We start from the raw sequence: 27,409 nt of genomic DNA on the forward strand, positions 1-27,409 counted from the left end.
AACGCTGGGTATCCATGCTAGTTAATAAGATAAAATTGGAAATTTGTGAATTATTTTTAAGACAAAAATGATTTAGAAAACTTTGGACTTATTATTAACATAAAATTAGCTGATTAAGACATTTTCTGAATTATTATTAAATAAATTTACATGATTTAGAAAATATGTTGATTATTATTTAAAAAATATCATTTAGTAAATTTGTGATTTTTAATTAAACGAAAATAAATGATTTAGAAATTTTATTATTAAGATAAAATTGAATTACTAAAAATATTAATGAATTATTATCCATATAAAATTAAATGATTTAAAAAATTGATGAATTATTTTCCAGAAAAAAATGAATGATTTAAAAAATTAGTGAATTATTATTAAGATAAAAGTAAATGATTTAAAAAATTGGTTAATTATTATTAAGATAAATTAAATAATTTAGATAATTTGTGAAATGTTATTTAAACTTGGTTGATTCAAAAATGTGAATTATTATTAAAATAAAATTGGATGATTTAGAAAATTTATGAAAAATTATTAAAATATAATCAGATTATTTAGAATATTTGTGAATTATTATTAAGATAAAATTGCGTGATCTATATAACTGGTGAATCATTAATTGGAAAAAATTTAAAGATTTTGAAAATTTGTAAATTATTATAAAAATAAAATTGAATAATTTAGAAAAAACTTGAAATATATTTAAAACAAAATGTAATGATTTAGAACATTTGTAAATTATTATTTAGATTAAATTGAATGATTAAGAAAATTAATGAATTATTATTAAAATAATATTGGCTCATTTAAGAAATTGGTGAATTATTATTAAAATAAAATAGAATGATTTCGGAAATACGAGAATTATTATTTAAATTAAATTAGATGATTTAGAAAATTTTGAATTATTATTAAAATAAAATTAAATTATTTAGAGAATTTTGGAAGTATTATTAAGGGAAAATTTGATTATTTAAAATATTTGTAAATTATTATGAAATATAATAAAAATTATAAAGAACATTGGTAAATAATTAAAAAATATATATAAAATAATTTAGAAAATTTTTGAATTATTTCTTAAAATAAAATTGGATTATTAAGAGAAATTTTGAATTATTATTAAAATACACTTAAATCATTTAGAAAACTTGTGAATTATTATTAAAATAAAATTCGATGATTTAGAAAATTGATGAGTTATTACTGAGATAAAGATTAATAATTTAGAAAATTTGTGAATTATTATTAAAATAAACTTAAATGATTTAGAAAATGTGTAAATTATTATTAAAATAAAATTGGTTTATTCTGAAAATTTGTGAATTTTTATAAAGATAAAATTAAAAGATTGCGCATTATTACAAAAGAAAAATGGATGATTTAGAAAATTGGTGAATTGGTACAAAAATATAATTAAATCGTTTCGAAGATTTTTTAATTATTATTAAAATGAAATTGGATGATTTAAAAAATGTATGAATTATTATTAAAATAATAAAATGATTGATAAAACTGTGTATTTATTCTAAAAGAAAATTGGATGATTTAGAAAATTGGTGAATTGTTATAAAAATATAATTAAATCGTTTCGGAGATTTTTAAAATTATTATTAAAATAAAATTAGATGATTTAGAAAATGTATGAATTATTATGTACAAAAATAAAATGATTGATAAAATGTATTTAGTCTAAAAGAAAATTGGATGATTTAGAAAATTGGTGAATTGGTATAAAAATATAATTAAATCGTTTCGAAGATTTTTAATTATTATTAAAATAAAATTGTATGCTTTAGAAAATGTATGAATTATTATTAAAATAATAAAATAATTAATAAAACTGTGTATTTATTCTAAAATAACATTCGATGATTTAAAAAATGTATGAATTATTATTTAAAAAAATAAAATGATTGATAAACTGTATTTATGCTAAAAGAAAATTGGATGATTTAGAAAATTGGTGTATTGTTATAAAAATATAATTAAATCGTTTCGAAGACTTTTTAATTATTATTAAAATAAAATTGTATGATTTAGAAAATGTATGAATTATAATTAAAATAATAAAATGATTGATAAAAATGTGTATTTATTCTAAAAGAAAATTGGATGATTTAGAAAATTAGTGAATTGTTATAAAAATATAATTAAATCGTTTCGAATATTTTTTAAAATTATTATTAAAATAAAATTGGATGATTTAGAAAATGTATGAATTATTATTAAAATAATAAAATGATTGATAAAAATGTGTATTTATTCTAAAAGAAAATTGCATGATTTAGAAAATTGGTGAATTGTTATAAAAATATAATTAAATCGTTTCGAAGATTTTTTAATTATTATTAAAATAAAATTGGATGATTTAGAAGATTTGTCAATTTTTTAAGATAAAAATAAATGATTTAAAAAACTGGTGAATTATTATTAAAATAAAATAAAATTGTTTAGAAATTTTTTTTATTATTATTAAAATAATATTGGTTGATTCAGAAAATTTGTAATTTTTTATAAAGATAAAATTAGATGACTTAGAAGATTTGTGAATACTTATTAAATATAATTGGAGGATTCAAAAAATGTGTGAATTATTATTAAAATGAAATTGGATGATTTAAAAAAGATTATTTATTTATTATTATTAAGGTAAAATTAGATGATTTAGAAATTTGGTGAATTATTATTTAGATAAAATTGAATGATTTAGAAATTTTGTTAATTATTATTAAAATAAAATTGGATGATTTAGAAATTTGGCGAATTATTATTTAGATAAAGTTGGGTTATTTAGAAATTTGGTTAATTATTATTAAGATTAATTGAATGATTTAGAAAATTTGTCTATCTGATAAAAAAAAACACATTAATTATAATATTTACGTTAATAAATAATTTTAAGAAATAAATTTAATGAATTTAGAAGTAAATGGGAAAATGAATTCGCATATAACTGATGAAATATTTATAAGAATTCGATCTGTTACGTATTCTGTGAGATTAAAAAAAGATGGCAGAATAATTTTTCTAAAATACTTAACTTTGATTAATTACTGAATTCGTCCACATTTAATTTAAAAATTGCCCGGTTACTGTTTTTTTTCAATCGATGAACTAACAGGCAATCAGTCAATCTAAAACTTTTCCATATTAATGTTATACAATTGCTGGGACACTTTGATGAAAGCTGAATCTGCTTTTTTTTACCAAAATAAGTGGTTTTATTCTTTTATTTACGGGAACTTTTACAGAAAAAAGACATTAATTTATAGGAATATATTTAATGTTATTTGAAATAATATTTAATGTTATTTGAAATAATATCAAATGTTATTTGAAATATATTTAATGTTATTTGAAATATATTTAATGTTATTTTAAGCTTACTTTTCTCTCGTCATTACAGATATTCTTGTTTAAGTAAATATTCGTTATTATTTGTATAAATTGTATCATTTGTTCTTTTACGTGGAATTTACCGCTTATCAAGGCCAGGAAGTCACTCGGGGTAAGGGTTATTGCGTGTACAGTAATCAATGGAATAGTATTATGATAATAGTTAGTATTGGAGATTTAATTCATTCATCAGGAATTTATTTATGTTGGACTTGAAGAGATCCAAGTTGTAGTCAGGTGGGAAACAGGCAAACGAAAGAGAATTCCACAGGCGTGCACTTCAAAGAAAGAAGATTTGTTCATGGAATCTACTTTTTGATTTAGGCACAGATAAAGAGTGGGTACAATTACTGACAGTGGTTTCAGCTAGACGGGTGTTTTTCGTGAAAGATAGGCAAGGGTAGACCAGAGATTGGAGTTCGGGCGAGCACCTGTCATGGAAATAACGATAAAACAAAGACAGGCTCGCAACGTCTCATCTGTGGGAGAGAGATTGCAGGGAAGAGAAAAAGGCCCCCCCACTAAACCACGAAGTCTATTTTGTACTCGGTCAAGGCAGGATAGGCTGTTTTTAGCAGCTTCAGCCAGATGTGGCGGCAGTACTCCATCCTTGGACGTACTTGTCTTTTATACAGATAGAGAATTGCATCAGTAGTGAGATATCTTCTGAAGCGGTAGAAGGATCCCACCATTTTCCCAGCAACCTAGGCAGTATACTTGATGTACGTGTTCCATTTTGTTCTTTCGTGTTTCTTTTTCTCCACACTTTCTAAACAAACAAACAAACAAATAAACAAAAAAGAGATGCAAATGCCGATCCAAAACTTTTACTGGATATTTTTACCAATTATGAAATGCACCCACTTGACTTCCAAACAAAATTAGGAACAAGAAATAGGATCCAAATAAAAATTCCAAGTTTGCATTCCAACAATTCACAAGTTTTGTTTAATTCATTTTGTTTTATTTTCAGTTCCCGTCTCGTCTGTGTCTCTTCATCAGGCGAGTAAAAGGTTTCTTATTGAAGATGAAATTGAAACATTTGTTTGTAAAGTGAATGAATCCAAACCAAAAGCATCTTTTCAATGGTTTTTATTTGAAAATGGATTCGAAAGAGAAATAACACAGAATATTGACATTACATCGAAACAGAATGGAAAACTTTGGCAAACAATTTCCACTTTAAAACTGAAATTAAAAAGAAACTTTAAAGCAATCAAGTGCAGAGCAAGGATTCAAGGAATGGATTGGACAAACTCAACATCTTTACCATTTGATAGCAAATGTGAGTGTCTTTTGTATTTTCTTTTTCTGTGACGTTAAATGACACAGTAGTCGTTTAAGGAGACTTTAACCTCGAAATCCAAACTTTTATCGCGATTCTATAATCACTTAGACGTTAAAATACGACGACAGAAGAGACAAGAATAAGGGATGAAAATGCTAGTTGTGGCGCACACGTCAGATCTTTAGCTAAGGCAGGAACATTATGAGTCTTTTCAGCTTAATGTCAAGATCTTCACCTGGTGAAAAGCGGAAAAGGTGTACAAATAGTTCAGTGGAAGTAGTTTTTTTCCACAATCTGTTTTGATTGGATAAAGTATCAATCATTCTGCGTGTAAGCATGCGCAAAAGAAATTAGATTTTTAAATGTGTTAAAAAAGTTTCGATTTACCTTTAATGTTTTTGTTTTGGTATGGAAATGATGCAACTTCATATTGAAAAATCGAAATATGAACATGAAAGGATCGAATCGTTTTGAATATGTATGTATTGAAAAAGAATTGGTATACTAAAATGTATTTTTTAAACAAATTTATTTATTGGGTGTAATTTTTTTTTTTTAAATAACATCGAGAATGTACCAGCTTTATTAGCAAAAATATATTTCTGTATTTTATGTTTTAATTTATTTCTGTATTTTATGTTTTAATTTATTTCTGTATTTTATGTTTTAATTTATTTCTGTATTTTATGTTTTAATTTATTTCTGTATTTTATGTTTTAATTTATTTCTGTATTTTATGTTTTAATTTATTTCTGTATTTTATGTTTTAATTTATTTCTGTATTTTATGTTTTAATTTATTTCTGTATTTTATGTTTTAATTTATTTCTGTATTTTATGTTTTAATTTATTTCTGTATTTTATGTTTTAATTTATTTCTGTATTTTATGTTTTAATTTATTTCTGTATTTTATGTTTTAATTTATTTCTGTATTTTATGTTTTAATTTATTTCTGTATTTTATGTTTTAATTTATTTCTGTATTTTATGTTTTAATTTATTTCTGTATTTTATGTTTTAATTTATTTCTGTATTTTATGTTTTAATTTATTTCTGTATATTATGTTTTAATTTATTTCTGTATATTATGTTTTAATTTATTTCTGTATTTTATGTTTTAATTTATTTCTGTATTTTATGTTTTAATTTATTTCTGTATTTTATGTTTTAATTTATTTCTGTATTTTATGTTTTAATTTATTTCTGTATATTATGTTTTAATTTATTTCTGTATATTATGTTTTAATTTATTTCTGTATATTATGTTTTAATTTATTTCTGTATTTTATGTTTTAATTTATTTCTGTATTTTATGTTTTAATTTATTTCTGTATTTTATGTTTTAATTTATTTCTGTATTTTATGTTTTAATTTATTTCTGTATTTTATGTTTTAATTTATTTCTGTATTTTATGTTTTAATTTATTTCTGTATTTTATGTTTTAATTTATTTCTGTATTTTATGTTTTAATTTATTTCTGTATTTTATGTTTTAATTTATTTCTGTATTTTATGTTTTAATTTATTTCTGTATTTTATGTTTTAATTTATTTCTGTATTTTATGTTTTAATTTATTTCTGTATTTTATGTTTTAATTTATTTCTGTATTTTATGTTTTAATTTATTTCTGTATTTTATGTTTTAATTTATTTCTGTATTTTATGTTTTAATTTATTTCTGTATTTTATGTTTTAATTTAAATTTTATTTTTGTTTTACAGATCCTCCTGAAATTATAATTAAAAAGACAAAGAATGAAATCCATTGTTCAGCTAATGCCAGTCCATCCAACATTACGTATGTACTGGTACAGAAATGGGGAAATATAGAAAAAAGAAGAATTAATGAAAACAAAAAGTTTTTTCAGAGTTTTACTTACCAAGATGCGGGAAGGTGGATATGTCGAGCAAGCAATGGTGTTTCCACAAAAACAGGAAATAAATATTCGGAGAAATCTGTCAAAGTTAAAGTTAATAGTACGTACCTATTTTTATAGTTGAAACCATTGTATTTTCTGTTGAAAAATTGAAACTTGAACCACTTTTAAGCGAATGAACTTATCATAAAGTTCAGAAAATTGGCAAAATTGAAATACTATTACATCAAAATAGTAATGCATTTCTATTTACTAAATATTTTATTGCAATATTTTTATATCTAGTTATAAAGACAGGTATACAAAGCGATAGAGTAATAACTAAACGCATAGAGAAGCAGGAAAAGGGGTAAATGCAAACCTCTTTCTCTCTTTCTAGTAATAATTTCACACATGCGCATGAAATTGATATAAATTCTCCATCCACGCCTTGCTAATCTTGATATTATAGTAGAAAATACGAATATACATTAGTTTTGGGAATGACTTAGGCTAGAAAAAGTGTTTTCAGTATTCTAATTCCATTTTAATATGTACATATGTGTCTATCTATCTATCTATCTATCTATCTATATATATATATATATATATATCTTTTGTGTGTAATCATAATATATATATATATATATATATATATAGATAGATAGATAGATAGATAGATAAATATATAGATTTATATTTATCCATCTCTCTTTATATATATATAGAGAAAGAGTTATTTGTATTTATCTCTCTCTGTGTGTATATATATAGAGAGAGATGGATATTTCAATTTAAATTTAAGTAGAGGCTAAGCGGGGGGGGAATCAGTCTGTGAAAGCTCGTATTACTTTGACCGGAAATTGTCTAGACAGAACGAAACAGATCTTTCTATAAAGTGTTAAATTTGATGCCATTATTAAAAAAATTGTAAGAGTGATGAGTGTAAAGTTTTAAGTGTTCCACGGAATAAGGACTTTGTAATTTGTTTTTTGGAGTATTCGGTCGAACAATAAATTTTGATTATAAAGTTCAACTTACAGTTTTAATTTTCTTTATCTTATATATATATATATAAAATTACTGGTAGGTTGAGAGAAGATAATCAGTTTGTATGGGATGAATGAGAACTCAGGTATAGAGAATGAAAGACATAGGTAAAGATAGGTTAGTTTAGAAGTTAATTTTTATAGTCGTCTATTAACAGATGATAATATAACTTTGTACATGCCCGTACAAAGGGAGAAAAGTTCTAGCGTTTTGGACTCCACGATGTTTAAATGTAAGAGAATCGCTGCAATACTGCATAGAAGCTATTCACTCAACGGGTTGAGGTGTCGGTATACATGGGAAGTCATCACCAACGGATTGATGTGTCGTTCTTCTCGGTGCAAAGACAGAGGGAAAGAAACCAAAACAGAAGCAACGTTCGTTGGTAGCAGCAATAAATGTAGAAGGTGCCTTCAATAAGTTTTCACACTTTTTCGTATGGACACTTTACTTGATAATACAAACATGAAACTCTAGTCCCCTTCGAAGTAATCTCCTTCGGCTTCAGTGCACTTGTTGTACTATTCTAACGCCTTCTTGAAGTCCTCTTGAAAGTCCTCTTGTGTAGACATGTCAATGACCCTCGGCACAACAACTTTCATCTCTTCAAGTGTCTCATTACGGCAGCCATTAAGGTTTTCTTTGATCTTATAGAATAACCAAAATCACAGGGAGCAAGGTCCGGGCTATAGGAAAGATAAGGAACTAATAAAAAAAAATAGACAGTTTTAAAGCGCGCCGACAATGACGTTTGTATCACTGTTCTCCCTCTCTTCCTCTTTTAGTCACGTATTCCGTCGATAGCAGTTTTTTTTTCGTTTCTATGTATTCTCAATAAATCTTGTTTTAACTTGACTTTTTTTTTTCATTTTTTTTTTTTAGTGTTTTTATCGTATCCAAACTCTTTAATTCACTCTTTCAATATAATGGTGGATATTTTTGTTGCTTCGTGTTATTTTACGGTTGAGTCATAGGGGGTTGAATAACTATTTTTCTAGAGAATTTTCACAAATCTCTGAATATCTGAAAGATTCGTCGTCTGTTCATCTTTAGCAGAAATGATCTGCTTATGCTGAGACAAACCCTAAATCGAGTTCGTCTCCCGAATTCTCGAACTGAATTCAACCGATCTCATGAAAAACAGCTGTGCATGGCTTTGTTATACTGGGGGTGTGATCTATTAGAGTTGTGCCTAATTCATTCCTGCCACATCAATTCCCACTGAAAGATGATTGGTCAATCGTTTATGCTAAACCAACTGACATGACTCAGGCTTTTCCAATGATAGATATGATTTCATATCTCCAGAAAAAAGTCAAGGCCAATGGGTTTTGTGTTGACAATTTCTTTTATCATTAATCGAAATCTAAATGCGATTGTGCATTTCCTATTTTTTTCTCGGAAATCAATCTTAATCTTAACATTCAACTATTTTCTATCATCGCCTGGTTGGTGCGTTCAATCTATTATTCAGCTAAACACATATACATCCTCCTTATATCTACTAGTGAATGTATCTAATACAATAAAAGCCCATAGGTATTATAACAATTAGCGAGGGCTCCAATCCCACCTTCAGGGCTGAATCTACCAAAACTAGCTACAGCAATGAGGCAATGGGGTTCTACTTCAATCATTAACGCCTTCCATGAATGTGTGATATCTGCTTTATTAGTCACAATGCTCCCAATGTATCTGTTCCAATTCATGTTCCCTGTCAATGTTAAGCCGATGAGTTTGAATGAAGTACTCTCGGTTAATGTATATTTAGCCATAGCTATTAATGGCTGAAAAGATTTATTGTATTTATTGAAGGAAACGAACTTAGTATTGGCATCATTGAACGTTACCATTCATTTTCGACTCCATTCCACTACAGACTAGAGCTCTTCCTATAGGATTTCGGTCATTGCCTTGGATATGAGTTCATTTGTTTTCCTCTCATGCCTGTTATAGAGCGTGGTGTCGTCAGCAAATATACCCATCTCAGAGATTATTTTATCCAGGAGGTCATTTATGGATATCAGGAATAATAAAGATCCAAGGATCGACCTCTGAGTTACGCCCGCATTTATATAATATGTTTTGACAAACGATAATCAAGGACAACCTGGTTGCTTCTCTTTTTTAAGAAGGATTTATTTATGTTAAGTATTCGTCCAGTAATACCATAGGATCTGGTTTTCATGAGAAGACGTATTATATATTTACCTCTTATCTAATTCCTTAGCGAATGGCGTGTTTCTGTGTTTATAGTTTTCAAAATGTATAACCTAATTTATTTTAAATGTGCACAATTTTATATGCATTTAATATTAACGTCTTATTTAATTCCGTTACCCTTGAGATGTTTCTATGTTTATAGTTTTTAAAATTTATGACCTCATTTCTTTTTTACATGTGCACAATTTTATAATTGCCTTTATTGTCTTTGAAGCACCAGCAAAATTCATCGGTGACGAATATCAAGAAGCAAAAATTGGACATCAAAAAAAGATCAAAGTGTGTTTTTATTGTTACCCTAAAGCCGAAGTCGTAGAATGGCACAGTGAACACGGGAAACTCTCTTCAGATAAATCTGTTTATAGTCCTGCTGAAGATGGTCAATTTCCTTTTACTGGAAACTGTAGTATCTTAACACTGGATATAATGGAAAACTCAGCGAAGGAGTATGAATTAATAGTCGAAAATGCAGCTGGCGAAAGTCAATACACTGTGATTTTAGGTAAGTATGAAACTTTTATTACTTGTTGTTATGTGTTGTGTTATGTTGCAATTAATTAATCATTCTTTTATTGTGTTACATTTTATGAATTGCTAGCACGGTCGTAAAATACACATAATATTATATTTTATTTAATGCATAATTATTATTTATTATAACCAGAAATACCGTAGGTAATTAAGTAACGTTAAATTCTTTTTAAAAAGTTACGTTAAAAGAAAAACGGAAATAAACTGAGATATGTGCATGCAAGTATTATGTTTTTTTTATAAAGAGTTCATTTCTTGCAAATAAAAAAAAACATACCTTAGCTGAGATCGAAACCAAAACCTAAAGACAGTGAGTCAAGTACAATAACCATTAGGCCAGCTTGACAGTTTTTAACATGTGGTTTTAAATCGATTTATTTTAGTATAGGGCGTCTGTCATGTAAAAGATTCATGCATGCACATTCGTGAAACAGTTGATAAACAGATAAAACTGATGACCTTCACATATCAATTTTTCAATTTTGACCCCCCCATGCCATGCCTGTTCTTTCCGGATGAAAACCGATTAATTTTTTATTCTATATATCTTAATACATTATATATAAAATTTCAAGTCTGTTGATCAAAATTTCGTTGAGTATATTGGTTGAGATGTGTCTTCACATGCATACACCCACATTCTCACTTTTATAGATAGATAGATTGGTTGGTATTATTTTTATGTTGTTATTTTATGCTGCACTTATTCAAGCATGGTTTAATATTTTTTGTGTTTTGTTATTTTATGTTGCATTAATTAAAGCATGGTTTTATATTTTTGTGTTGTTATTTTATGTTGCATCAATTAAAGCATCGTTTTATATTTTTGTGTTGTTATTTTATGTTGCATCAATTAAAGCATCGTTTTATATTTTTGTGTTGTGTTATTTTATGTTGCATTAATTAAAGCATGGTTTTATATTTTTGTGTTGTTATTTTATGTTGCATTAATTAAAGCATCGTTTTATATTTTTGTATTGTGTTATTTTATGTTGCATTAATTAAAGCATCGTTTTATATTTTTGTATTGTGTTATTTTATGTTGCATTAATTAAAGCATCGTTTTATATTTTAATGTTGTTATTTTATGTTGCATTAATTAAACCATGGTTTTATATTTTTGTGTTGTTATTTTATGTTACATTAATCAAAGCATGGTTTTATATTTTTGTGTTGTGTTGTTTTGTGTTGCATGTTATACAGTATTAGCTGATATTACGTTTCTGAATTTTTTAGATGAGGATTGATTATTTGGATTCGCCAGACTACTGTTCTCATATTGAGTGTCATTTACACAACGCAATCAGCCGTGGCATAGTTGAAAAATTCAATTGTAAAGTGATCTTATCCTGAAGGTTACAGGTTTAATCTTTAGTGTGAGCGACTAAAATTACAATTGCGAATTACTTACAACTTCTATCCAGTCATGGCTGATGGAATAAGAACATGCTACCCTGCGAAGTAAATAGAGTGGCCCGTTAGAAATTCTGAGCAGATCCTCATTTTAGCACAAACTTTTTCTGAGGTCAACAAAATACATCTGAAGAAGGTCGGAGGTTACATCGGCCGAAACGTTGTGAATATAGTTTTCAAGATGAGAACAGTAGATTCCAAATAATCCGAATATTAGCTGATATCTTTTTATAATGTTTGTTTTTTTTTTGCTTTTTTTTAAATTTTCACCCCAAACAAAAGAGATGAGTAACAAGATGTCTGTTCACATTACACTTGAACTTCTGCATGTCAGGACAGTTGGAAAAGCAGAATTGGATGACCTCCAATCTGTAGTGGAATAGGCAAAAAATGGATGATCACATTCAATGCTGCCAAGACTAAGCTTGTTTCATTTAATAATTACAAGAAACCTTCTCTACAACCAATAGCAATGGCCAAAAACACATTACCTGAAAGTACTTCCTTCAACCTTCTCTGCCTAACGTTCACAGGGAACATGAACTGAAATAGATACATTGAGAGCATTGCCAAGGCTGCTGCGAAGAAGGTGGTATTTCTCTACCGTGCTAGAAAACTTACACCTGAAAGTATACTTGGGCCACTATTCGCCCATGTATGGAGTACTGTTGTCACATTTGGGCTACTTACCTTTCCCTTGTGGACAGGGTTCAAAAGAGAGTCGCCAACCTGATAGGTCCTGAACTGTCAATTAAGCTTCAGCCTCTATCCCACCTGCCTGTTCTACAAGTATTTTAATGGTGAATGCTCTGACGAACTACAAGCACTTGTACCCCCTCGACGTAAATACCCCTGACAAACCCGACAAGCAGCTAAATACCTCCCCTACACAGTAGAGATACCTAGGGTTTAAGAAAGCCTTCTACTTCAATAGTTTCTTTCCCAGAACTGCTAGACTTTGGAACTCCCTTCCGGGATTCTGCTTTTCCAACTGTACTGACATGCAGAAGTTCAAGTGTAACGTGAACCGACATCTTGCTGCCCAACTCCCCACATAGCACCCCTGTAGCTTATGTCCCCCTACATCAAAGTGGCAATGTGCCTTGTTTGGGGTGAAAATGAAATTTTTTAAAAAATGCCAGTAAGTTTGCTACTATAATAGTTCCTTTGCTCAAACAGCTAGGCTTTGGAATTTCGTTTCTGCTGGCTGCTTCCCTGACTATTATTTATTCAAACCTCCTAAATTATCAAAGAGAACTAGATTTTCAGAACACCTAAAGGGGAGTAATCATTTCATGAGTTAAGTCCCTTGGATTTTGCAAGAAGAAAAATAAGATCGTAATATTCTTTTAAATATCAAAAAAGAACTAGATTTTCAGAGCACCTAATTTCCATCCATATTTTAAAAATTCAAGGGGAGAAATCGTTTCATGAGTTATTTCCCTTGGATTTGGCAAGAATCAATGTTATAAAAAAATAATACCACAATATTCTTTTAAATATCAAATAGAACTAAATTTTCAGAACACCTAATTTCCATCCATACTTGATTACAGTTACTTCACTGACGTTCAAAACGTTAGATTTTTAAATGTGCCACGTTTTTAATAAAAGTTATATAGTTTCCTAAGTATCTAATCACTATTTCTTTTTTTGTTTCAGATATTTTTAACATAGACAATATGCCTGAAGACAATATGCCTGAAGACAATATGCCTGAAGAGAATATGTTTGAAGACAATATGTTGGTAATAATACTGTCTTCTACGATTGCAGTACTTATTATTATAATTATATCTGGTGGAGTTGTTTGTTCCAAATACCGAAAACGCGCAAGTAAGTTGTTTACTTAGCTTTATATACGTTGAAAATGTTTTAATATTTTTTTTATACACGTTGAAAATGTTTTAATATGTTTTATATATGTTTGAAAATGTTTAAATATGTTTTATATACGTTGAAAATGTTTAAATATGTTTTATATACGTTTGAAAATGTTTAAATATATTTTATATATGTTTGAAAATGTTTAAATATGTTTTATATATGTTGAAAATGTTTAAATATATTTTATAAATGTTGCAAATGTTTAAATATGTTTTATTTTTTTAAAGGTTTTTAAATGTTTTACATAGGCATCACCACTTATCAAGGCCAAGAGATCACTCAAGGATAACGGTTAAAGAGTGTACAGTAGACAATTGGATAATATAGTACTCGTTAGTAATGGAAATTCGGTAAATTTGTTAACATATCGAACAGCTCATCAAAAACTTGTTTACGTTAGACTTGAAGACAACCATATTGTAGTCAGCTGGAAAGCAGGAAAATGGAAGACAATTCCATAGGCGTGAAGTTCTAAGAAAGAATCTACATTTAAGTTTAGGCACAGATAAAAAGTGGCAAAAATTATTGATAGTATTTTCTGCTAGACAGTTGATTTTTCTGAAAGTTTGGCGAGGGGGGACCATTGATTGGAGCTCAGTCGAGCACTTGCCATGAAAATAACGATAAAGTAGAGACAGACTCGCAACATCTCTTCTGTGAGAAAGAGGTTGCAGGGAAGAGAAAAGAACATCTCCTACGAGGCTACAAAGTCTGTTTTGAACTCTATCAAGGCAGGATAAGTCCTTTCCAGCAGCTCCTGCCAAAATGTGGACCAGTACTTCATCCTTGAACTACCTGGCTCTTATATAGATAGAGAATTGCATCAACAGTGAGATATCTACTGGATCGATAGAAGGATCCCATCATTTTTCCAGCAGCTTTGGCAACGGATTTAATGTATGTGTTCCCTTTCAGATCAGGAGTAAAGGTCAAGCCTAGAAGCTTGTCAAAACATAAGGCCTCCCCAAAACGAGAGCCATTCATTTCAATTGATACCAGATGAGGATAAGACGTTGATGATTTAGAGATAAAAGCTTGGTTTTAGATGCATTAAAAGTAACAAGCCACCTCTTTCCCCATTGTACCATTTGCTTCAAGATCAGAGGAGAGAGAATTGGAAAGAACTTGGTCGCTTGCAGTCTTAGATGTGCTACCATAGATAGTAATGTCATCAGCATAAATGTCTACAAATGATGTAAGGATGTGATTTGGAAGATCATTAATGTAGATCAGGAAGAGAGTTGGGCCCAGGATGGACCCCTGAGGGACTCCAGCATTAATACTGTGAGCTTCTGATTTCTGCCCATCAACCACTACTCTTATGAGCCTATCAGAGAGGAAGCATTTAATAATTGAGAAGACATTTCCATCTATACCGTAGCTGGAGATCTTGTGAAGTAAACCTTTATGCCATACTCTATCAAAGGCCTTAGATATGTCAAGAGCAATTGCTCTAGAAAGGTAGTCTCTGTCGAGAGATTCACTAATCCTATGAGATATAACTGTAAGCACATCTTCTGTAGATATAGCAGAATGGAAACAATATAGCGTGTCACTAAGAAGGTTATTTTTGCTGAGATGGTTGATTATTTAACACAGATTCGAGCAACTTACTCATGAAGCACAAGAGACTTATTGGCCTGTACTGATAGGGAGATGAGCGATCACCTGAATTCTTAAATACAGGACATATTAATGAGATTTTCCAGGGTGACGGGAAGCAATTCTTCTTAGAAAAACAGTTTTGTAAGTATGGGCGCTAGTTCAGGTTGAAGTTTTCTGAGTACTATAATTGGAATACCGTCAGGGCCAGTTGCTTTACTGGAATCAAGGTTTTTGATTAGCTTGGCAACATCAGGTACAGATATTTTTATATCACATAGCATGTTTTCCGATACAGAAGGAAATATTGGGGGTTGGCGACCTTGATCGCAAAAGGGTAGAATTAACTGCAAAGTTCTTGTCAAAGTGTTTGGCTTTGTCTGATGCTGACGATATTACCTCAGGTCCATTGATGATAGTTGGGATAGAGCACACGTTTCTGTTCAGGATTCTGTTTGCTATTTACCAAAACTGGTGGGAACCAAGCCACTGCTCAGCTACTTTGGACTTAACAGACTGAGCATACAGCTCTCTTGCGTTCTTTATTACTTTTTTTACAGTAGTTGCTGGCAGTCCTGAAAGCGACTTTAGTCTCAGTACATCTATTATGTTGGAAGCAATGGAAAAAGTGATTTCTGTGCGCAATCGCAGCAGCACATTCTGGAGAGAACCTCGGCTGGCTATTAGGTTTTTGCTGGAACATTTTCGAGGGTATGAAGCCGTCTATACATACAATTAACCATTCCGTCAGGTCTAATACTATAGAGGACACATCCTTTTTAAACATGGAATGCAGAGGTAGATCTGATATAAATGTATGGAAGCGATCCCAGTCAGCCATAGAGTATCGATATACTGTACGATAGAGAGGTACATCTGAGGACTTATTACATTTTATTTTTATCTTAACTGATACAACAGAGTGGTCAGAAGATCCAAGTAAAGACAGAACGGAAGATGAACATAGTTAAGGGCAAGTTGTGAGAAAAAGGTCTAGGAGACTTGCATATTGGTCGTCAGTATCTGGCACATGGGTTGGTGGGTTCGTGAACAATCTGAGTTAGGTCATAAGCAATGGAGAAATCATGATAGAACCTCCCCTCATCATCTGTCTTGCTTGAGTGAGTTAACCATTCCACATTGTGAACATTGAAATCTCCACAGACATGAATATTAGCTGAAGGATAAGCAGATAGGACGTGGTCAATTTTCTCCGATATGCTTTTAAAGATAGTAACTCTATTGTTGTGGGGGCGATAGAGACAAATATAAACGCAGTAGTTTGAGCAAGTGCAACCTGGAAGCACATATAGGGTAGTTAGGATCTTCTCTGGGCATGTCCCTATCACATGGAAATTATCTTTAATGTAGGCACATATTCCATCTTATCTTGGGGATCAGATTTGGAAGTTAAGTTAGAGTATCCTTTAATTACGAACTCATCTAGGGAAATAGTCTGTCCAATGCCAGTTTCTCTTAGAAATAATATGTCTGGTTTAATCTCTTGTAATTGGGTTTCAATCTCTCGAAGGTTAGAACGTAGACCCCTTATGTTCGAGAAGGAGGTATGGTAGTGGGGGTCTACGGGTTTAATTGTGTATTTTTTCTTAAAACTTTCATGATGGAGTTTTGGCATTTGTGGACTAGGTCGACAGACTTGCTTGGAGCAGGGCAGAGAGGGAAAGTAAGAGAGAAACAGAAATTAAGAAATATACATATCTTTTGTAGCATATGAAAAGGTAAAGCCGTAACAATTACCCACTAATATGGCATTAAGTGATGTGTCATTATAAATATGATTTTCATTATTCTTGATTTACAGTGAAGAAAAAAGCTGCAATGAAAAATCGTCCTCTGCCACCTAAACCTGAATTGGGTAAGAAAAAAACTTTTCTTCTTTTTTTTTTATCAAAAATTATTTTAGTCTTGTATATAGAATAATAAATAATCATTTTTAAAAGAAATTATCATCGATATTATCGTCGTCGTCGTCGTAGTCGTCATCAGAATCATAATCATCATTGTCGTCGTCGTCGTCGTCGTCGTCGTCATCATCATCATCATCATCAGCAGCAGCAGCAGCAGCAGCAGCAGCAGCAGCAGCAGCAGCAGCGGCAGCATTATAATAATCATCGTTGTCATCAGCATCATTATTATAGAATGAAACCAAACGCATGTGACACTTTTCTTTGCAGTCGTCGCCCGCCATACATACACACACCCAGCCTCACTAAGTCTTTTTGCTGCTGTAGATACAGCACTAAATGTTGTACCTTCAGAATTAAATGTTGTAGCTACTGTACTAAATGGTGTAGCTTCGACACTAAATGTTGTAGCTACAGCATTAACTGTTGTAGCTACAGCATTAAATGTTGTAACTTCAGCACTAAATGTTGTAGCTACAACACTAAACGTTGTAGCTACAACAATAAATGTTGTCGCTTCAGCACTAAATGTTGTAGCTACAAGACTAAATGTTGTAGCTACAGCACTAAATGTTCTGGCTACAACACTAAATGGTGTAGCTACAAGACTAAATGTTGTTGCTACAGCACTAAATCTTATTGTTACAACACTAAATGATATAGCTTCAGCACTAAAATTTGTAGCTACAGCACTAAATGTTGTATCTACAACACTATATGTTGTAGCTACGTCACTAAATGTTGTAGCTTCAGAACTAAATGTTGTAGCTACAGCTCTACATGTTGTAGCTACAACATTAATGTTGTAGCTACAGCACTAAATGTTGTAGCTACAACACTTAATGTTGTAGCTACAGCACTAAATATTGTAGCTACAACAGTATATGTTGTAGCTAGGTCACTAAATGTTGTAGCTTCAGCACTAAATTTTGTGGCTACAGCATTAAATGTTGTAGCTACAACACTTAATGTTGTAGCTACACCACTAAATGATATAGCTACAATACTTAATTATGTAACTGCAACACTAAATGATGTAGCTACAGCACTAAATGATGTAGCTACAACACTAAATGATGTAACTACAACACTAAATGATGTAGCTACAGCACTAAATGATGTAGCTACAACACTAAATGATATAGCTACAACACTAAATGATGTAGCTACAACACTAAATGATGTAGCTACAACAATAAATTATCTAGCTACAACACTAAATGTTGTAGCTACAAGACTAAATGTTGTAGCTACAGCACTAAATGTTCTGGCTACAACACTAAATGGTGTAGCTACAAGACTAAATGTTGTTACTACAGCACTAAATCTTATTGTTACAACACTAAATGATATAGCTTCAGCACTAAAATTTGTAGCTACAGCACTAAATGTTGTATCTACAACACTATATGTTGTAGCTACGTCACTAAATGTTGTAGCTTCAGAACTAAATGTTGTAGCTACAGCTCTACATGTTGTAGCTACAACATTAATGTTGTAGCTACAGCACTAAATGTTGTAGCTACAACACTTAATGTTGTAGCTACAACACTAAATGTTGTAGCTACACCACTAAATGATATAGCTACAATACTTAATTATGTAACTGCAACACTAAATGATGTAGCTACAGCACTAAATGATGTAGCTACAACACTAAATGATGTAGCTACAACACTAAATGATGTAGCTACAGCACTAAATGATGTAGCTACAACACTAAATGATGTAGCTACAACACTAAATGATGTAGCTACAACACTAAATTATGTAGCTACAACACTAAATGATGTAGCTACAACAATAAATTATGTAGCTACAACACTAAATGTTGTAGCTACAACACTAAATGTTGTAGCTACAGCACTAAATGTTCTGGCTACAACACTAATTGATGTAGCTACAGCAATAAATGTTGTAGCTGCCGCATCAAATGTTGTAGCTACAACACTAAATGTTTTAGCTACAACACTAAATGTTGTAGCTACAGCACTAAATGTTGTAGATACAGCAGTATATGTAGCTACAACACTAAATGTTTTAGCTAAAGCACTAAATGTTCTGTTTTCAACACTAAATTATGTAACTACAGCACTAAATGATTCAACTACATCACTAAATTATGTAGCTACAACACTTAATGTTGTAACTACAGCACTAAATGATATAGCTACAACATTAAATGATGTAGCTACAACACTAAATTATGCAACTACAACACTAAATGAGATAACTTCAACACTTAATGTTGTAACTACAACACTAAATGTTGTAGATACAACACTAAATTATGTAGCTACAACACTAAATGATGTAGCTACAACACTAAATGAGATAACTACAACACTAAATATTGTACCTATTTACAATGCCTCCCCACGGGACAGAGTTAGACACCAGGGTCGTTTTTTAACGTGGAGAAAAGGTACAAAAATAAAAATTGTCTCAGTCGTGAAGGACTTCTCCTCCACTGAAAGAGAACGAGAAACGGAAGTGTCGCATCTGAAGAACAGATGCTACACTTTGATCTAGGCCAAATTGTAGCTACAACACTAAATGATGTAGCTAAAACACTAAGTGTTGTAGCTACAACACTAAATGATGTAGCTACAACACTACATTTTGTAGCTACAACACTACATTTTGTAGCTACAACACTAAGTGTTGTAGTTACAACACTAAATGTAGCTACAGCACTTAATGTTGTAGCTTCAACACTAAATGTTTTAGCTACAATACTAAATGTAAATAAACGCAGCTGTTTTGATATAACTTGGGTCGTTGATGTAATTTGTATGACAGCATATTTCAACAAGAGGTTACTAGACTTTTACATTAGCTGTGGGAATAAGCAAAAGTTACAGGAGAGCAAAGTTTGGACTATAGGGCGGGTGAAGAACTGCCTTAATGTCCATCCTGATCAAATAGTCTGGAACAAGAAATGAGTTGTGGACGGGGGAATTCGCACAACTCTTCCGCATCTTCAGTTTTTTGTGAATAATTGTTTGCACAGTTCCCACACTGACATCAAACTGTGCACTTATTTTTTCTAAATTAATGTTTTAAATGAATACTGTCAATTTTTCTTTTTGTGTCCAAAGATAACTAAGAAAACCTACATTTAAAAATCTTTATAATTTTGTCATTTAATTTTAAGAATGATAAAAATATAAATTTATTTCTTAAAAATAATGTCATTTTTTTTTCTTTTCAGATATTTATGAAAATGATTATGACACACTTGATCTGCAACGAAAAAGTAAAAATAAAACGTTTTTCTTTCAATGAAACTGTTTTTTTTTATAATTTAAAATTGATAGAAGTATAAATAAAAACTTTTTTCCTTTAAAAATCTTTGTTCCCATGAATAAAAATTTGTTCTTATACAAAAAAAATGTTCCTATAAATAAAATCTTTTTTGCCATAAAAAAATTCTTATCAAAAAAACTTTATTATAAATAAAACTTTGTTCCTATGAATAAAGATCTAAATAAAACTTACTTTTTCCTATGAATACAGCGTTTTTTCTCTTAATAAATATTTGTTTTTATCAACAAAAAAATGAAACTTATTTATATTTCCATAAAATAATTCAAATTTCACCTTTCGACGAATGATAAAGAAATAAACTAATACATTTCTTATAAGCAAAGTCAATATTTTTTATTCTTGGTTTTACTAAAAAAATACATTTTTTATAATCAATGTCAATATTTTTTATTCTTGGTTTTAGCAGATAAACCAAGATATGTTTATGTAAATCCTGAGGCACTACAAAAAGGTAAAAATAACACTTTGTTTACTATAATTCAAATATTCTCCCACAATTAGAGACGCTCAGTGCTTGGCCTTATTTTCTGACTTATGGCAATAAACGCCGTCCCCCACTTCCGCCTCACTCACATTCCCTTAACCTGCTCATTTTTTTGACTGCTTGTTTACAATGTATGCTCACACAATAAAAATGGGTCACTCTTGTCTTACAGGTTTGAGGGTACCAGTTTGACTGTTTGTCTGACTACTGTATTCCCACTGACAACTCTTTAGTAGCGCTTAGAGCAGCTGCTCTATTATCAGTTATATAATATCGGGATGGTTGTAGTGTTATATCCCGCATGGGGGGGGGGGGAGAAAAAACCCGCAATCATCTTCGATGGGCATTCCCGGGGCCACATTGCTGTGGATGATGAGTCGGCTGATGGTCTACTTGTGTTGCATGATAGAGGCTATGCACCTCTCCCCCTAAACTGAAACTATTAAATAAAATGACAGCTCAATCCAAAATAACGATCAAATCAAACGCATACTCAAAGATTCGCTTCCTCCGTTGAGGCTCGCATTTACAAATATCTATGAAATCGGAACTAATTTGGACGATGTAGAATCATTTATTCTCGCGAATTCCCCGGATATCTTAGTGCTACGTGAAACTAACATGCACCCTCTATCCCTTTTAACCACTTTAACATGTCTGGTTATATCCGACGTCTTAAGAACTCTGACAGTCAGATACACGAACTTGGCGTCTATATACGTAACACCCTCTCCATGATTTGGAAAGTTGCTGCAAATAAGATGGACGCTTTCTACTGAGTTAAAAAGTTACTTATGCCTAAAATTTTCCTGAACTTCTAAAAGACCACCATTTACAAGTATTTTAATGGTAGGTGCTCCGACGAACTAAAAACCCTTGTACCCCCTTGACGTAAATACCCTCGACAAACCAGACAAGCAGCAAAATCTCACCCCTACACAGTGGAGAACCCCTGATCTCAGAAACTCTTCTACTCTTATAGTTTCTTCCCTATAACTGCTAGACTTTTGAATTTCCTTCTGGGCCTCTGTTCCCCTGGCTGTACTGACATGCAGAAGTTCAAGTGTAATATGATAATTGATAAACAGACATCTTATTGCGCAACTTCCTACACAGTATCCCTGCAAATTATGCATCAGATAGTAACCACCTACATAAAAGTGGCACTGTGTCTTATTTGGAGTGAAAATGAAAAAAAAAAAAACAAATTGAAATTTGATTTCTGTAATTAAAACTTATTTTTTTATACATAAATTTTTATTTCTTTTATTTTATAAGTGAATTTTATTTTTATAAGTAAAATATGTTTCTGTAAATTAGATGTATACCGTAATAACTAAATATTCAATATCATTCAAACTATAATTTTGACAATAGGATTATTAAGTTTTGTTCCTGTTGACATATATTTTAATTCCTTCTATCATGTACACACACACATACATACATACATACATACATACATACATATATATATATATATATATATATATATATATATATATATATATATATATACTAGCAAAAGTACCCGTCACGTGACTGGGTTCAAAAGCAGCCTACAGAAAATGGACTCTGATTTATGAAAGTATGATAGGTTATGAAAAGGAAGGGTTGTAAAGAGATAGCTTCGAATTTGAGGATATCAAAACCAAAGAAAAATATGATGAAAGTAAAAATAAAATGGATAAATCCCATAATTTATCATACCATACCTGTTCATACTGAAACACTTATCACAATATTCTGTGGATCTATATTAAAAAAAACCTTGTTAAACTTTGTGACATATTTCCATTCTATGGAGGTCAGACGCGAACGAACACCCCATAATTTTATTATACTATATTTCTTCAAACTGAAACATAATTATCAAAGTATACTTACGCAGATAGATATAAAAAGTGTTTTTTAAAGTTTGTGCCTATTTCAATTCTATGGCTTAATAGCTTAACAAATATATATATATATATATATATATATATATATATATATATATATATATATATATATATATAACTACTTCATTTATTCACATAAATTTAATATACGAAAGTATAGATTTATGCGTAAACTTTAAGTATTTACTTCAAAAGTGCTCAATACGTAGGTAGAGCTAGTTAGTAATTTATCAAATATATATGGCGATTAAGCTTTATTTATTTATAAAATATATATGGCGATTAAACTACACTGAATATTCTGCGTTTCATCCAACTATAGGATTCGTCAGGCTTAAGCGCATAAGCCTGACAAATCCTATAGTTGGATGAAACGCAGAATATTCAGTGTAGCTTAATCGCCATATATATTTTATACATTACTATATATATATATATATATATATATATATATATATATATATATATATATATATATATATATAAAGTGTTTTTTAAAGTTTGTGTCTATTTCAATTCTATGGCTTAATAGCTTAACAAATATATATATATATATATATATATATATATATATATATATATATATATATATATATATATATATATATATATTTGTTAAGCTATTTATTTATATAATTTTAATTTTTCAAATGTATTTGGATTGTTATTCTAAAAAAAGAATCTAAAGTTAATTCAATGTGATATTTTATATATTTCTACCCGTGTTGAACACTTAAACATACTTAAAATAAACACTAAGTTAAACAACATTTTGAAATTTGGAATATAGAGATTTGCCATTTATATATATACATATCTAATATATAAAAAACACTCTGTCTGTCTGTGTGTCTGTCTGTCTCCATATTTTCAAACATTATCTCTTCCGAAGCTAAAAGTTACAGAGCGATGCTAGGGGCCTCAAATGATTGAATTTTTTATGTACCATTCTTTTATGGGTCTTTAACCGGTTTAAATTGTTTTTAAGGGATCAAGAGGGGGTAAAAATTGAAAAAAAAGTATTTGTACATTTTGTGCATTCATCATAGTTTATTTGTAATCAGTTCATATGCGTGTCGCGTTGGTACAGTGGCTACGTCACCAGCTTTGAATGCTACAGTTTTGCTTTCGGTTTCGATTCCAGATGATGACACCCAAATACATTTTCTTTAACTTTGGAAATCGTGACTCTATGACAATATATACAAAATCTGAGCAAATTAAAATATCATGTTTAAACGTATTTTACAATCAAGCAAAATCATGCGCCACACCCGCTAGTATATATACATATATATGCATATATATATATATATATATATATATATATATAGTGAGATGAGAGATGCATATATGCATTTATATACATAATTCTCTATCTAAGAGAAAGGTTAGACAAAGACTAATGAATTATTTTTATCATTTTTTTTACACTTATTTGCTATTCATTGACAAACGACGTTGTTTAAGTTTCATAAAGACACATGGACCAAGTTCTTGGTCTGTGTTTCTTAATGAAACTTAAAAAATGTCGTCTGTCAATAAACAAGTTGGATGAGATGTAGTTTACAATGTCCATATAACTTGTCTGGCCTATTAGATTAAATCGAAGTTTAACAGATCGAGATTCACGGCCAGTTTTATAATACATGAGATGAAATTTGAAAAAAATTTGTCCCTAAAAAATAATTTCCTATAAATACTTTCAATTGTTTTTTCTTGTTTTAGATGATGGAAAGAAACATACTCATAAAAATATCGAAATGCAACAAAAAGGTATGAAAGTTTCTTTTTATAAGTAAAACGTGGTATTTATAAATAAATTTTGCTTCTATCAATAACATTTTGCATTAATAAATGTAATTTGCTTTTATGAATAAGACTTGGTATTTATAAATAAATTTTGTTTCTATAAATAAAACTTTATACTAATAAAAAAATGTTCCTAAAAATCAAATTTCGCATTAATAAATCCAATTTGTTTTTATAAAACAACTTTTGCATTCATAAGTAAATTTTATTCCTATAAATAAAACTTTGCATTTATAAAAATAATTCTGTTCCTATAAATAAAACCTGGTATTTATGTATAAATTTTGCTCCTATACATAAAATTTTGAACTTATAAAAAAAGAAATTTTATAAAGGAACTTTTGTGTTAGTAAATGAAATTTGTTTTCTACAAATCAAACTTTTTTTTAATAAATGAATAAAAAACGTTGTTTCTATAAAGAAAACATAGTTTCCATCAATAAACCTCTCTTGATATAAATACAATATGTTTCTCTTTTTAGGTGAACCAACAAAACATATTTGAATCTCGAGGTGCAAATAAAGATAGAAACAAATGTTTCTGTAAATAAAATATTGTTTTTGTAAAGAAAACTGTTTTTCTAATAAACTTGTGATTTGATTATCTTTCCGAACTAATGAAGAATCAAGATTTGAAAAACTTTGAATTCCTTGAGAAAAATGGCAATCAAAATCAAAAACATGTGATGAAGACAAAAGAAACTATGGACGCCTCAATTGAGTTTTTCTAAAAATAAAACTCGTTAAAAATTTGATCTTTTTCAGCAAATGGTATACAAATCACACCCACACACACACACACACACACACACACATGCCGCATAGATTAATATATATATATTCATGTATATGTATATATGAATGTATACACACACACACACACACATATATATATATATATATATATATATATATATATATATATATATATATATATATATATATATAAATTACTCTTACATATTTTACAAATGTACATATTTTTATATCATATATATTTTCGTTTTATATTGTAGATATTTTTCATATTGTATATACTTTTCATTGTTTTTATATTGTATATCTTTCGTATCTTTTATATTGTATATGCATCTTATGTAGTTTATACTGTCTATGTATATTTTTTACAAAAGTATGGTATTACTGCAGTTTGATATATCTTTTATCTTTTATATACAGGACAAATATATGTTAGTGTGTATGTATGTATGTATGTATGTATGTATGTATGTATGTATGTAATCTGTGTCAACTACGGGCGGACTTGCAAAACAGCAGGTGGTCTAAAGCGGCATTTAAATATACATAGAAGTGACCATCAAGAACGTGCTGCTAGTGGCGCTCATGTCTACACAATGTGTGCCAAAGAATGCCAAAAAAAAAAAAAAAAAAGAGTTTGGCAGGGCTTAAAATCCACCTTCGTGCGGCCCATCACTGATTTGTTTTCATGTTTCTGTATATATATTTTTATATGTACTATATCAAGTAATGGCAATGTTCGAAAACGAATTTGCTGCCATCATGTATGTATGTATGTATGTATGTATGTAGGTCATGTCATATGCTACTGGTACCATGTAACCCAGTACTACCTGCCTCATGGTCGGGTCACCGGCGGCTAAACTGGTTCCCCCACCAGACTTGTTTGGTGAGGAGGGCGGCTAGTCTCCCTGAAGGATTAAAAACAAGACCTTCCAAAGGGCGAATAAACCTTTTTTCGGGGTTAACGGCCAACTAGCACTGTGTATATTTGTGTGTATGTATATATGTGTTGGGGTGGAAAGGACTCCCGTAAGTCGTGGTGAAGGCAACCTTTCTAGGAGAAGCAAATCTCTGATTCAAAAAATCATAAAGCGGGAGACCAGTACCCACATTAAGCTGGTCTGCAGTTTAATTTGTTGCTGGCTATCTTGCTCTTGCTTGTTGCTGGATCTCAACATTTTGAACCAAGAGAGAGACTTAGCTGTCATACAAAGCTAAGACTCTGTAACATCATCTTTGTATAGATACCCCCTCAGGTATTTGGGCTCATGGACGTTAAGTGTCTGAGGGAGTGGCACTCGTCTGACAAGACGTTGCAATCATCATGTATGTATGCATCGCTAAAACATTTGAAATCCAAAGCAGGTGAGAATGTTCTAAAAAGGCAGGGACTCGGACGCAGAATCTTTAAATTTATAACAAAATTTTCTACCTTAACGACCACAGAATCTGATGGGAGTTAGATAAGATCGTTTCTTTCTACAAGGTTTAAGCATCAGCGTATGCATGAACCACTACACACTTCGACTACATTAAGTAAATAAATTTGCAACGTTGTAGTATTACTGTCGCCGTGGCCCAACAGTTTAGGACATTGACTGAGTGTTATTTCTTTTCGCGTTTGCACCCACATTATAGCGGGCGTTTCATTTTTTTTTTTTTTTTCACATATATTTGAAAACGTTTATTTCGGTAAGTTTTTGCATTTAAACAGAATAAAAATATTTTAAAAATATTTTTTGTTTTGTAATTTCTATTATTTACTTTGCTTAAAACAAATAATTAGAGGGCTTTTTTTAATCGGAAGTTGATTTATTTGATGGTTAATTTAAAGATCCGATTACTATTAAATGTGTGAATATTACTAACTAATAATTTTTTTTTAATTATAACTGCTTAAAACTTTTTCTTGCTCAAATAACCATATTGCAAATTCGTAGCAAAGGAC

The 27,409-nt window shown here is 30.0% G+C and overlaps 1 protein-coding gene across 5 annotated transcripts in view; it reads left to right on the top strand.

Annotated features, from left to right (window-relative positions):
• LOC145269885 (uncharacterized) overlaps positions 1-25,452 on the top strand; it is a 51,753-nt gene extending 26,301 nt beyond the window's left edge. For 4 of the 5 annotated variants that reach the window (XM_080125635.1, XM_080125638.1, XM_080125634.1 and 1 more), the window contains 9 exons: positions 4,373-4,684; positions 6,408-6,662; positions 10,029-10,316; positions 13,421-13,594; positions 17,070-17,123; positions 20,387-20,431; positions 20,906-20,953; positions 24,616-24,663; positions 25,182-25,452. In XM_080125635.1, the coding sequence (XP_079981761.1) occupies positions 4,373-4,684; positions 6,408-6,662; positions 10,029-10,316; positions 13,421-13,594; positions 17,070-17,123; positions 20,387-20,431; positions 20,906-20,953; positions 24,616-24,663; positions 25,182-25,204 (1,247 nt within the window). In that variant the 3' untranslated portion in view covers positions 25,205-25,452. The remainder of the gene's footprint in view (positions 1-4,372; positions 4,685-6,407; positions 6,663-10,028; positions 10,317-13,420; positions 13,595-17,069; positions 17,124-20,386; positions 20,432-20,905; positions 20,954-24,615; positions 24,664-25,181) is intronic. The other variant, XM_080125636.1, reaches the window with a different exon arrangement.
• The last annotated feature ends 1,957 nt before the right edge of the window (positions 25,453-27,409 follow it).

The sequence above is a fragment of the Euprymna scolopes genome, chromosome 45 (assembly GCF_053919585.1).
Source record: "Euprymna scolopes isolate OS-2025 chromosome 45, ASM5391958v1, whole genome shotgun sequence".
NCBI classification, from domain to species: Eukaryota; Metazoa; Mollusca; class Cephalopoda; order Sepiida; family Sepiolidae; genus Euprymna; species Euprymna scolopes.